At 35.0% G+C, this 14,685-nt stretch overlaps 1 protein-coding gene across 1 annotated transcript in view; it reads left to right on the top strand.

Annotated features, from left to right (window-relative positions):
* RUNX1T1 (RUNX1 partner transcriptional co-repressor 1) overlaps nucleotides 1-14,685 on the top strand; it is a 135,809-nt gene that overhangs the window by 102,448 nt on the left and 18,676 nt on the right. Inside the window, 3 exon segments of the mRNA XM_070630628.1 lie at nucleotides 1,607-1,692; nucleotides 2,282-2,483; nucleotides 11,617-11,685. Of these exon segments, the coding sequence (XP_070486729.1) occupies nucleotides 1,607-1,692; nucleotides 2,282-2,483; nucleotides 11,617-11,685 (357 nt within the window).

Below are 14,685 nucleotides of genomic sequence, written 5' to 3'. Positions count from 1 at the left end.
TCTGTGATGACTCATTTCAACGGTAATGCTTTTTCCCTAAAACATAGGCAACAAATAAGTCAACAAAAATTACGTATTTGCAAACATTTCAACTTGAAATAGTCACAACAAACAGAGCAATAACTAAATATTACTTTTCTCCCATGTCTTTTCTATTATGCAATTTATTAAGACATATTTGCAATTTTGCTTTTTTACCAATAGATGGCATTGACAATTTTAACTTTTAAAATGTATCTCAGAATGTGTTCTAATTGGACAGGAATGATGCAAAGTGTTTTATATTTAGCTTTTTACTTAGTCTGAGAAAGAGCTGTCATGTATTTGATCACTTCTATCAGCTCTAAATTAAATCATATTTCATGGATGGCTGAAAAGAGTCATGTGACTCATCTTTATTTCTCTAAAGCAGCTAAAAGAGGGGATTTCTAGCCACTCAGATTTCCCACAAAGTGGAATGCAGTATTTCATAACTCTTGTCCTATTTTAACTCCTATATAACGCCCTCAGAGACAGAGCCTAGGTGTCTAAAAGGCACACCACGCCATATTAATTTGCTCTTCAGAATAATGGTGTGAGAAGTAGCAGTCAAACAGAAGAGTTTCTGTTGTTTAGAATGGAGAATATTGCCGTAGCCCAATGTCTTTCTTTTACAGTAGTACGTAAGGTGTTTTATGCGTAATGAATTTGTAAGAGAAGCAGCACATTTTCAGGTATCTCTGATCAGAGCCTTCCATCCTATCCTTCTAGCAGGACATGTTTATTTTCTATTTTGATGACCATCCTAGCTAACTGCTCATGTTCATTACTATTGTTGCTTGCTTGGTAAACATTCACATGTTAGTTTTGCATGGTAGTTTATTAACTGTGATGCGAAAGAGCATTAATACTAATGCTGTGGATTACATATTAGGACTTTCAGCTTCTTGACTTGGATTTATGATATTTGTCCAAATTATATCTGGTATGTTGATTTTTTTTTTCCATAAAGGATGTTCAATTTGTTTCTGTTTTTATTTTTTGGTAAATTGAATGTGTATATGTAGCTTTCATATTGTGCAAACCTCTCTTTATGGCCTAATTGTATCATGGAAGTATATGTAGTAGGGATTGGGTCCATTTGTACTATGCTGAAATGTGGAAAAATTTTTCCATGCTTGTTTTAGATAAGCATATCCCTGCTCATGTGAAACGATTTATGCTCTCTTTATTTTCAATGCAGGAAAGTCACACTTTGAAACCACTTAATGGCTACTTGTGGTTTCTGGTATTGATTAAGAGTTAGGATATATTTCTATTTTCACTTAGGGAACGTTGTATGGGTAACTAGCTCAGGGCTTGATGTCACTTTACTTCCTGTTTCTTCATGTGTAAGAGAAAAGGTTCTGACCAGATGACCTCTAAAATTCATTCTAGTTCTAACATTTTCTCATTCTACGAGGAACCCATTAGGTAATTCTGAATCTGAGTATGACTCACGTCTCCATTCAACGTCAAATGTATTTTCACATTATTTAGTTTGCCCATCTTTGCTAAGTGCCTGTGAGCATGTGAATTATGTCCTGAATGCTTCAGGGTGATTCAGACTTCTTCTCTACATTTGTAGGGTTGCATGGCACTCGTCAAGAAGAAATGATTGATCACAGACTAACCGACAGAGAATGGGCAGAGGAATGGAAACATCTTGACCATGTAAGATGTCTGTAATTATTTGGGTTAAAAATTGTTTTGAAAAAAAAAAAAAAATTGTTTTGAAAACAACTGGAGTGAGTTTACGTGATAAAAGGAAACCATGGGGGTACTTTTAACGTGTTATGTTTCCTGCTAGTCTTGAAAAAAATAATGAGTGAGAATATGAGAAGGAGAATGTAGAATTTGATTTCTAAATTGATATCAAAGTCCCTTCCATAAGAGAAATGTGTAGATCATGGAAAGGACTCCTCAAAGCCAGATAAACAGGCTACTGTTTTCTTGTGAAAGGTCATTTAGTTTCTACGGTAATGGAATTAGTATTTGGAAAGGTGGCTTTACTCGCTGTCTGCCTTCAGCTGAAATCTCGCAGTCATGACTCATGTTCATGCCATCCACTTTCTAGCCTCATTCCCATTGAGTTTACTCATCAAGTCTCAATTTCAAATGTAACCTTTGCAAATGTTAGACTGAACTCTTTGGGAATAAAATAGCATCCTTCATTGTCCTAAAATGGTGTGTTTTACTACCCGCAAAGTCTTGAGGTTGTGGTGATTGATATGTTCTTCCTTTTTCCCTGTTTCTCCCATAGCTGTTAAACTGCATAATGGACATGGTAGAGAAAACAAGACGATCTCTCACTGTACTAAGGCGATGTCAGGAAGCAGACCGGGAGGAATTGAATTACTGGATCCGGCGATACAGTGATGCCGAGGACTTAAAAAAGGGCAGCAGCAGTAGCAGCAGCCACTCCAGGCAGCAAAGTCCCGTCAACCCAGACCCAGTTGCATTAGGTAGCTTTTCTTCAGATGGACATACTGAGCAGAGGTTTCTTATGCTATTAATGCTGATTTTATTTTTAACTTGTCTTTTAAAAGATAAATGATATGCAGAGAATTTTAGAACACTAGACACTTGATATATCCTTGAATAAGTCTTGTCTGTCTGTTAGGAAAGTGGGCAGATATGCATAGAGCAAGACACTCACAAAACTTAAACTCCTTTTCCAGGTTAATGTGTGGGGTTTATTTCAAAGTAGAAGCAGAATTTCATATGCATCACTAAAACGTGTGCTCCTTCATAATGCAGGTCTTTGGACCCTGCCTCCAACTTTCAAGAACCAAATCTCAGGGAGTAGGTCTGGGACTTCTGTACTTGCGGCAAGCTCTCCAGGGGATTGCTGATGCACGCCAGTGTTTGAGAGCACTGCACACAGGGATATGTGTTGTTTGATTTTTAATTAAGGCAGAGTCTCTTAGACAATCTTGTTTTGTAGCTGTATCTTATATTTTTTTAAAAAACACACTTCATCTCAAAACCCCTCCTTGAAGAGAGACCTAAGGGCTGTAGAGTTTGCCCACTGCCACTTGAAAATTAGTGATAAAGATGTAGCTCTCTTCCTGGGATTTGACCTTAACTTAGGTTGCTTAACCATAACTTTTATTAATTCTAGTTATACACAAGACTATTAATAGAGCTGTGCTTTAGAAATTGAATGCCAGTAGGTAGCCATATTTAGTATGGGTATTTGGGAATTGTTGGGTTTATAAATAGAATATAGTCACAAATATATGAAAAGAAATCTTGAACTTGAAAGAATTTTTGAGTGACCTGCGAGGTTTTTCCTGAATTAATAATAAGCTGTCATGATTTACATTGCTGGCTGTTACATATGTATACCATTTGAGTAAACTTAGTGGTGGTGGATTGGTGTCGATCCCTGTTCTCTCCTCTTCTGTTCTTATCTTTAGCGCCATACCTGTCAGGTAATTCAGATTAGGGTACAGTCCATGCCGTAAAGCAAAACTAATTACACATGTGCAGATTAAGCTTATGACATTGGCCTCATTATCACTCATGGCTGAGTATCAAAAATTAAAAATTTGAGATATTATCTGGCTATTGATCACATTATCTTTTTATTAAAATTATTCCTAGCCAATAAAGTTTCCCTCGCATTTAGGTTTGTGGATTCCTACTAATGCCCAAATACTGAATACCTATTACCATAATACGTGTTAGATAAAGGAAAATTCCAAGTCACTAATTTACCCGACAGGCATTATTCTAAGGCATATTTTATTTTTATTTATTTATTTATTTATTTTTTGAGGAAGATTAGCCCTGAGCTAACTATTGCTAATCCTCCTCTTTTTGCTGAGGAAGCCTGGCCCTGAGCTAACATCCATGCCCATCTTCCTCTACTTTATATGTGGGACAGCTACCACAGCATGGCTTGCCAAGTGGTGCCGCGTCCACACCTGGGATCTGAACCAGTGAACCCCGGGCCACCGAGAAGCGGAACGTGCGAACTTAACCACTGCGCCACCGGGCCAGCCCCTAAGGCATATTTTAAAGACAAACATGTATGTGTTAGATTATGCTAAAGGCAGGCAATGAAAATAGGTTTAAGTTTAATTTGCACCAATATTGGTTCAAATAAAACTGTTTAGACCATAGTAGAATACACATTTGTTTCCTTACTTTGCACAAAAGTTGGTCAATCATGACAGATCTGCTCAGGACAAATAAAGTGGGTATTTGTAACCATCTAGTATAGGCAAAAATTGAGAGCCTTAAAGTAAATAAAACTTTGGGTGTAAAAATATCCAGTTTAGCCTGCTGTATTGAACAAATTCATTGAGTCAGTACTTATTTGTTGAATGCTTACTATGTGCCAGGCATCGTGCTAGGCACTGTAATACACAAAAACGATTCTTCGTTCCTTCCCTTAAGGAACAGGAGATAGGCCATGAGACAGCTAGTGGTGTGGCACCAGTGGCCACTTCAGTTCAGTTCCCTGGACTGACAGCATTAGTATTATCTGCTGTCCATTGTAAAAGATAAATTTCAGAAATTGATAAGACCTTACACCTAAGTTAATTATTTCCAGCACAGAGAACATAGGACACGTGTTATATAGTCCCCACTATCGCGTGTAGATTCTGGTGATGTAGATGTATATCATGCCTCAGGAAGACCAGTTTAGCTTCCCTGTTATTTAAGCAAAAGAACAATCTTGGTTTTAAAAACTCCTTCTTAAGAGTACACATATTCTATTCCTTTTATCGATGCTTAATGAAGTCATATTTTTGGTAAAATTGAGAGGTTGCTTTGACGTTAAGCTTTTGTAGATTATATTATTCAGAGGCTACACATATTTCGTTTCTTTGTTTGGGCTCTGTTAAAACAGTCATGTTCCTTAGAAACACAGAACCCTAGATTGCCTTCTAAAGAAGAAACTTTTAGAGAGAACCTGTCAAGAGCCCCATACATGTGCAAGTTTTAGCATCTAGCAATTATTTCATTGTGCTTCTTTTACTAGTTGATTCTTGAAACGTTTGGGTTCCATTTTGTGGGGCTGGGCTGTGGCTATAAATAAGAGGACAAGTGGTTTATAATCATGGACCACAATCATTTACATTAAGAGCTTTCTAATGTTCTCTCCTAGGTTTTGGAGTTGAATGTATTGGTGTGCAATGAAAAGATTGGAGATTATTGGCTGGCAAATCTATTTTCTGCCTCTTTAAAGTGTGCAGTGGAGTGTGTGTACAGATAGAGCTATGGATATGTCTATATCTTTATGTACCTGTAGATCTCCACATCCCATGGTTATTATTGTATGTGTTTCTTTTACCCTGATTCTCTCAATTCTTAAGCTGCTGTGTGGTCTTAAATGAGACCTGAACTTCAGCAGGACTCTTTAGTTCAAAATGTTGCCCTAGTTACATCCCTAGCTTGGAAACACCGGCAATGTTTGGTCATACACACTTTCTTAGCATTTTTAAATTGTATTAGGGGACTGCACAGAGGAGAATGTAACTTCATGTCTGTGCTGTACTTGTTAAACTCATTTCCATTCTCCCTTTTGAAATACGTCCGTGGTTTGAGTTAGTGTAAGCGATTAGTAAGATAACGTGATTAATCTATTACTAATTGTATTTTGGGAGTTCTCCTTGGGATCTGATATAAAGAGTATTTTGAATAGCCTCTTAAACAATTTTAAAATTGAGTACATACTGAACTCATGATGTTATTTCTTTTTAAGTCAAAAACAGGTTGATAACCTTGAAGGACTTTTGAAATAATACATTTTTCCTTGAAATAATAGATTTTTATTGTCTTTATTATTGTTAGTCACTTTTTTCAGGAAAAACTCCAAATATCCAAGTTTTAACAAAATTAGAAAGCTAATTTTTTAAACAATTGTCTGTTTTCAAAGTAATACTTGTTATTGGCACATTTAAGCTTTGTTATATTGTTTGCTTCACTGAAGAGTAATTTAATGCTATCAGAATTAACAGATTTGATCACTGAAGTAGAATTACTTTTATATACAGAGGTAGGTAAACTGCTGGTTAGCGTTTCACGTGCTCTCGGAGTGTTTATCTGGGTCCGTATGGTTCGTCTTTTCTCTGTTTTCATTTCCTTTTTCTCTCAGGATGCTGTTTACATCACTCTCTTGGCTCCTGACATTTTATTTCCTTTAAATTACTTTCTTTTTACTGACTTTGGACTATTCTAGAATCTTTCTACAGCTAATCTTGTGCTTGTGTGCCCTCTGTATTTCTCTAGAAGTCTTTTACATCATGAGAGAGAATTAAAAGAATTATCTAATGATAGATTTAAGACTGATGTCAGAGACTGAAGCATAAAACTCTAAAATATGAGTGCATTTTTCCTTGAGTTTTTCGAATGTTTGAATATTCTGATGAGGGGGTATGAAATTTAGAAAATACCTTCATATATGTTTTGGTAAGAGCTTTTAGCTCTTCCCAGAAAGAGAAATGTCAGAAAGAGGTTTTTTGTTTGTTTTAAATGGAATGGAAAATTGAGTTGATTGTTCATAAAAAGCTTAGAAATTCCGAAGTTTGTTTAAATTAATACCACCCCCCCATTAAATTAATACTCTGCCCCAGGTAGATGTAGTATTTTAAAATTCCTCTAGCTGGCAAGTTTTATGACTGTCATATGAGTAATATGTCGTATGTCTCAGTACTGTCTAAATAAATGTTCAGAAATCTAGCATGAAGGTTAAAAGCACAGATTCTGAGCAGAATGTTTGGATTTGAATCTCTGATTCCTCTTTTTACTAGTTTTGTGATCTTTGCCAAGAAACTCTCTGTGCCTCAGTTTCTTCATTTGTAAAATGGGGATAGTAACAATACATATTTCATAGGGGTTTTTGTATTAAATGTATTAAAAGGTATAAAACATATTGGATAGTGCCTGACACATAGTAGACGTGATATAAGTAATAGCTATTATTATTATTTTAACATACAATCTCAAGGAACTGTAAAGAATAGAGGTACATGAAACTAGTATTTTTGCTTGGCATCCGAGATTATGAAATTATAGTAGATTCTTAGGTATTTTTTTATCTAGAAAGTATTCCAGGCAGTAACTTTTAGGTGGCTGCTTTAGTTAATAGGCAGAGAAACTAAAAAAGAGGAATGCTGTTAAATATAGTAAATCAGTTGTGCTTTGGGACCCTAATTCATAATACAAGGCTATAGAAAAATAGTTTGCTCCTAACCAAAGAAATACTTTATTCAATTTCTATACTATAAGCTTATAAAAACCACAGACAAGTTATTTAGAGTGTGTTTGCATAGAAAAGTTCAGAATTGTATACATTTGTATTGATTCCTTTAAATCACATCATGAAATTCATTTCAAGACCATTCAGTTGAGCTCCTAAAGTAAAGTGCCTACCGTATTTAAGTATATTGGGTTAAAAAAGATGTGACTATTAGTTAGATACGTCCATCTTTTAAAAACAGGAAGAGATGATTGCCTCCTGGAGTTATCAGGTATTTTTATTGTTAAAGATGGAAATCCTAATGCAGCTGGTGACTTCTAGGTTGGGTTTGGGCTTCTGAAACATAAGATTGAAATTTCTGAATTTATTATCCTTAAAAACAAAAATAAATAGCATTTGTAAAGATGAATTCACTTAACCCTTCCTTTCTTTTGATGGTTTTGTAATAGATATTATCATGATCACAGCCTCATTCTGCCCACTACAGGAGGAAGGCTATACCTAGGTGCTGCCAAGCTTTGAGCATTGCTGTCCTGGGTCATGTGAGGTCACATTGGTTCTCCAAAGGCTATCAGCTCATCCTTCATGTATATTGATGGCGGCCCTTGCTGTATCTAGTATCCAATGGTCTCCATTCTGTCGTAAGTGTAGTGCATCTTCCGTCTCTTTCATACATCATTGATTGTTCTTTCTGTTCTTTCACATTTCTTATAACGTTTTCCCCACTTTGACTTAGTCTCCTCTCTTCATAGATGTGTGTTATCTTCTGGAGGCTGTCCTCCTCTTCCTCTCTTGCCTCCAAGCAGTGTGCATCCCAAAGCAGGATAAACGTAATTTACAAGGACTTTTCTATAATTTTTCCATCTTTCTGTAGTTTCTTATGTATACGTTTCACATTTTAAACCATCTTGTGTAGGCACTTCTGTCTTTGTTTCTATGAGTACGTTTTAGTAAACCGTCCATTTTATAGCAACTGGTATTTTATAGGTGGTCAAGAGTTAATGGTTAAAAATTAGCTTCTTTAGAATCCAAGCCTTAGAAACTTAAGATGTTTTGTATGGGTTTGTCTAGATTAGCCAATATTCTAAAATGAGAAATTTCTAGCAGAGAAGTTGTCTCTTCTTGTAACATTGATCAACTTCAGTATTTTTTTGTTTTTTTAAACTCAATTTTGCCTGTGTAGACTTTGTTATTGCTCTTACTTAATCAGAAGTGAAGATATTAAATTTATTAGTTATTTGGCTTCTATAGCTATTATAGTATTCATCAGTGTATCAAAATAGATTTCTGAGGAGAACATCTACTATGGATCACTCCATTCGTTCTGTAGTAGACCTGATGTTTACCTGGGATGCGGTGACTTAGAACTGGAGGGCATATTGTAAACTATGTGTATATATATGTAAATGTGAAAGTATCATCCAAGAACTTGAGGACTTTTTACCAAGGACTAAGACAGTAAATTGCTAACTACAGAAATAACCTCTATCCCAAGTGACATGTACTCAGAGAGTAAAAAATTCCTAGTGTATATTGCTTATTCCAAACCTCTTCAGTGGTTTTGCTTTCTGTAAAGTTTTGTGCTATTTGGATTTAAGTGCTGGAAGAAAACAGAAATTCAAAGTGCTCTTTTCATCTTATTTATTTATAAGGAAATAAGTATATTCTATACTTGCTGGATAATCTACTAAACAATGACAATAATAATGAGGGTAATAGCAACTAATGTCTAATGAGAGTTTAGTATGTGCCATGCCAAGCATGTAATAGGAGGTATCTCATTATTCCCCACAGCAGTGCTCTCACATTTATCAGTTTTGTCCCCACTTTACAGATGTGGTGACTGAGACAAGGAGAAACTAACTTGCCCAATGACCTAGGGCTAGTAGGTTGCAAAGCTAAGATTCAGCTTCACTGAGCTCTAGAACTAACTCGCTTCTGCCTGTGCTGCCTGGGGCTAGTAATTAGTATCTTTCATGTGTGAACTTTGGATAACTTAACATCACCTTTTCTGTTCCCTATAGTAACGATTGACTATTTTTTAAAAAATAATTTTTATAAAGCTATTGATTTTTCCTGAACCCAATAAATGAAAAACTCTTTTTTTTCCTGCTACTTTGGAGAAGGCATATTTCTCCTATTTGTCTTTAGACTTTACAAATCTATTCTTATCCAATAAATTACTCTTAAGCCAAAGTCTTTTCTCCTAAAAAATTGTCTTTAAAAGTTGTCAAAGTAAATCCTTCCATTTCACTGTGTCATATGGCTAAATGTGAACTTGATTGCACTTTATTTCTTCTGGAAATAGTTATAGCGGTTTGGAAGGTAATCTTGATAAATCTAAACTAGCCATATCACCTTCCCTTGAAGCCATGTATACACCAAACAGTTTTATCTAGCTGTTTTATGAATGAAAATTACTTAAATACAAATATTTTGGTTTTCATCATTTACTTTATAGAAATGAATATGCACATGAGAAAGTATGGATATTTCCAGTCCATCTGATTATCAAGTAGTCATGAAATTATAATTTTAACCTTCTTTTTAAAAGTTTTTTTTTTTTTTGAGGAAGAGTATCCCTGAGCTAACATCTACCACCAGTCCTCCTCTTTTTTGCTGAGGAAGACTGGCCCTGAGCTAACATTTGTGCCCATCTTCCTCTACTTTATATGTGGGATGCTTACCACAGCACCGCTTGACAAGTAGTGGTTAGGTCTGTACCCAAGATCCAAACCAGTGAACCCCAGGCTGCCAAAGCAGAATGTGCGAACTTAACCACTGCACCACTGGGCTAGCCCCTAATGTAAACTTTTTGAAATAAACTTTTTATATTTAGGATAATTTTAGATTTAAAGAAACATTGCAGAGATAGTACAGAGAGTTCCCATATGCCCTTCACTAAGCTATAATAAGCTTTTGCTAATTCACAATAGTTGGGGAAATCGGGTGTTGTGACCAACTGATAATCTATGTACCCTACAAGGATTCAAAACATTTAAATGTATTTAAGTCATTCAAATGTGAAATGATATATTCTTAGCTAAGTTGATTGTACTTTTTTCTATTTTCAGTGTTCTGTAGTTCTATAAAATACAGAAGACTGGACTGGATTTCTTTTGATCTTCAACACACCATTAGATAGAACTGATAGTTCTACTACTTGACATTTCTTATAAATGTAGAGAATATTTCAGTTACTCAAAATTTATCATGGGTTGAATTATTGTAATATTTATAAAAGTTAAAATGATTTTCTTCCCCCAAATGTCTAAATATAGTCATGTGCCACATAATGATGTTTCTGTCAACGACAGACTGCATGTATGACGGTGGTCCCATAAGATTAGTACCCTATAGCCTAGGTATGTAGTAGTCTGTCCCATCTAGGTTTGTGTAAGTAAGCTCTATGACGTTTGCGCAAAGACAAAATTGCCTAACGACGTATTTCTTAGAACATACCCCAGTCTTTAAGTGACACATGGCTGTACGCAGGCTTTTATTGAAAATCCAATGTGGAAGGCATGTAGTGTATATTTTAGCTATGAAAGATTGTGTGCACTTTAAGTTTATTTTCAAGCATATATAAAAAAATATAAAAGGTTTCATGTCATTTCCATGAACGTGTTATTTTGGAGGTTAGCATTCCTACACAAACTTTATTATGATCTGTTTTCTCAAACTTTTAAAATTTGAGAAATTTTCAGCATAATCACAGCATTTTGTTTAAAGTGGCACTTCGTTTTCTTTTTTGGGAAGCATGTACTAATTCTATTTGATCAACTGAATATCTGTGAATCCCTTCTAATGATTCTTTCTTGCTTTCATCCATGTCAAATCCTTATGATCTAATTTGTGTGAGAATGTTTAATGCTCAGTGAGATTTTTAAGGAAATAATTAAGTGTGAGAACTGGTTAGCTGTGGAGAAAGGCTCACTATTGAAAGATGGTAGAATCAGAGCTATGTGAAAATTACATTACCCTTGCATTTGATGTTTTTAACTATCAATTTGTCTGTTGAAAGGAAAACAACCAAATACAATTTATTTTCTTTAACAAAATAAAATATACCCATAGAAATTCACAAGATGAGGGAGTGCTGGGAACAGTGTTCCCAAACATCATATTGTATAATGAAATCATTACAGTTGTTTTGGCATTGAGCACAGAAGGCATTTAGACCAATGACCTTCTGTTTTCCTTGAGCTCTGATGACTGGTGTTGCTATTTTTATTTTCTAGAAGTGAAATGCTCAGCCTTTTAAATTATGTTTTTGTGGGGAAGCCAAGATCATGGGCATTGCTTACTTCTACTCTGTGTAATGACATAACAGTGCTTATGGTGCTTTCCTTCTCCCTCCACCCGCTTTTTATTTTTCATAGATGCACATCGGGAATTCCTTCACAGGCCTGCTTCTGGATACGTGCCAGAGGAGATCTGGAAGAAAGCTGGTAAGAATTGTTTAAAAACACAAGTTTAGTGTTCTGGCAGCTGTGTGCAGTTGTTAATGCAGTGATGTGAAGAATGACAAGAAAGGGCTTTCCTGCTAACAACAACACAACAAAAACAAAACAACTCTCCCCCCAAAAACGAAACTGAAAAATCCTGATTAATATTCTTAAACCAGGCCTGATTAGAACATGAAATAGTTTTATTTTATTAGCATCTGCTACTACCACTATTATTGAGAGTCTGGAAATATTTCTATTATAAACCTCTATTTTTCCAGGCCGTAATGGTTTCAGACTGGAAGTTGGCATGCGAGTTCTCAACTTGCGTGCAATTTTTCCTTTATAAAAAAAATTTGATTTTTTATAAATTAAATTGCATACTTTAGCCTTTTCTCCTGAATTTTTTTTACTGAGGTGTAAATGACATATATCTCCTGAGTTCTTAAAAAAAATCACATCAAATCTAGTTGACTTGTTGAGGCACTCAGAGATTTTTATGGTTACAACCAATTTTTAAAATTCATCTTCTGTGTTAGTTAATATTCAATGACCAGAGCTAAATATTTTTTAAGTTAAGTGACAAAGTTGCTAAACTTCTATTTTTCCTTTCCATGTGCACTATCTGATCTTCATTGAGAGATACTGCTGTATGCTTTGAAGTAGATTTAAAGTTGTTGATGACTCATTGACGTATTGGGCTTAAAGAAGTTCAGATCTGGCAGAATCTTGGTGGAACACCAGCACTATAAAAGTTGAGCAAAAACTTTGTGAAACCCAACTCAGGAGATAAAGCGTAAACCTGTTTCTAGAGTTAAAGATGACGTGGCAGACACATACTGTGGCTTTGAGCTGCTGTAACTTCAACTGCTAAAACAGTTTAAGTTGAGAAACTGGAAAATACTATTTTTGCAAATAGTCAGATGGGTGGAAGGCTGGGAACCCCAATCAAGGGGCAAGAGTCAAGAGAGAAGGGTGTTTTTCTCCAAAAGATTTCTCTTTGGATTTTGATTTGACCCAGCTGTGTCTGTAGTGCTGTGCAACTTGTTGACTCTCTAGCCATTTGGTTCTTATCAAAATATTTTTATAGATTTTCTGAGAAATACCTGTTACCGTAAAAGTGATAAGGAGTTTCAAAATCTGATAGTATTCTAGGCTTAGTAACTTAGATTGAGAACCAGAAAGCTCTCTTGCATGTCCAATATGCAAATCGGATGGATCCATTTAGCTGCAAGGTTAAAGGTTAAATATATAAGTTGCTCAGCTACATAGCCTTACCAGATTTACAGCATCACCTCTAAGAAGATTTTCTACATGAGTATTAGTTATGGGATACTCCTAAGCTGTTAAAATGTGCTAGGTGCCACCTACCTGGAAAAAGAATTGCTACATTTTCCTGCTAACCATTTTTCTCCCCTGTTTTTAAGCTGTCAGTGCAACTTATTCCAATAATAGCTACAAAGAATTGCCATTTTGGAGAGCAGAAGGATGATTTTTTGTGTTGAGGGAGAGTCTTTCTCTGCATTTCCTTTATTTATGTGTACTTAAGTTAAATCCTTGATAGTTCATAAAGCAAAATTGACAGTAAAGTCTTGTGTAATCCAAATTCTTTCTGTGCTATTATCCGCTCAAGTCTTTGTTTGACTGCTATTAAGTGAGAGCAGATTTTTCTGAATATCCCACCTTTGTTGGAAAGTCAACTTGAATAGCTATGCACAAAGGAAGTCCTGCCATAAGTGGTAAGCAATTGGAAGCAAATTCAAAACTGCACTACGTATTTTCCACTTAATCAGTTTTTTTTTTCTTTTTTCACTTGACATGTTGTAATCTATTGAGTCCACTATTATTTTTCTTCACTGTCCATTTTGTGGGTTTCTGAAACCAATTCTGGGAGTATTTGATGTAGTGGGGACTTCGGGAGTAGAGAGAGAACAATATTTATTTCTGTTGTGTCCATGTACTCTCTAATAAGGGTTAAACTTTATTAAGCAAATGTTTGGATTATTTTTTAGATGTGCCTATCATCCATATTAGGTCTTCTACCTAAAGTATGATTTGAAAGCGGTATCAATTAAATTTGTATTCTTCTCACAGTGATATCCCTAATCTGCTCCATAAGAACTGTTTGGGAATAGTTTAATATGGATGGATGCTAAATTTTAAGGAGTATATTAAATCCCCAAAGTATGGATGACAGTTTCATCTGGAAGTTTTGAATAATTGCTTATAATATTTATCTTTATAGGCTTCTTAAAAAGCATTTCCTGTGTTCTCAGTATCAAGGCATACAACATGATGGAAACACTGAGGGCAGAATGTGACATCTGCACTCAGCTTGTTATAATTTGAAAGCATTTTCTCCAAGATTCTAAAATTTGCTGTGGGCAAATTTCTTTTTAGGAAAAAACCCTATAAAGTGTGCCTTTGCAATGAGAGTATTATATATTACTTTGTGACAAAAGATAAGTACATAAAGTTTAAGGCATTTGAAAAATATCAAAGGGACGAAGTCTCAAAATTAATATACCCAATGCATCCTTTTTCACAGAAAATTATAATTGCAAAAAGTATATCTTGCGCTTGAAAGTACATCATATAATATTTGCACCATTTTATTTTGAAATGATTTCAAACTTGCAGAAAACTTGCAAAAAATAGTATAGAAAATTCCCTTATACCTTTCACCCAATTTTCTACATTTTACTGTATTTAATATCTTCTCTCTCTCTTGCTCTCTCCTTCCATCCTTTTCTTTCTCTATTATGCATCATATTTTTTTCCCAACCATTTGAGAGTAAGTTGCCGATAATGATGTCTCTTTACCCTAAATATCTTAGTGTGTATTTCTTGAGACCAACAACATTCTCTTACATAACCATAGGACAGTTACCAAAATCAGGACGTTAAACATTGATACAAAACTATTATTTAATCTACAGACCCTATTGAAATTCTGGATGTTTTGCCTTGATAATACAATATAATAACAACAATATACATTTT

Source organism: Equus przewalskii, chromosome 8 (assembly GCF_037783145.1).
Source record: "Equus przewalskii isolate Varuska chromosome 8, EquPr2, whole genome shotgun sequence".
In the NCBI taxonomy this organism is placed as follows: Eukaryota; Metazoa; Chordata; class Mammalia; order Perissodactyla; family Equidae; genus Equus; species Equus przewalskii.
This window is presented reverse-complemented; position numbering and strand designations above follow the sequence as displayed.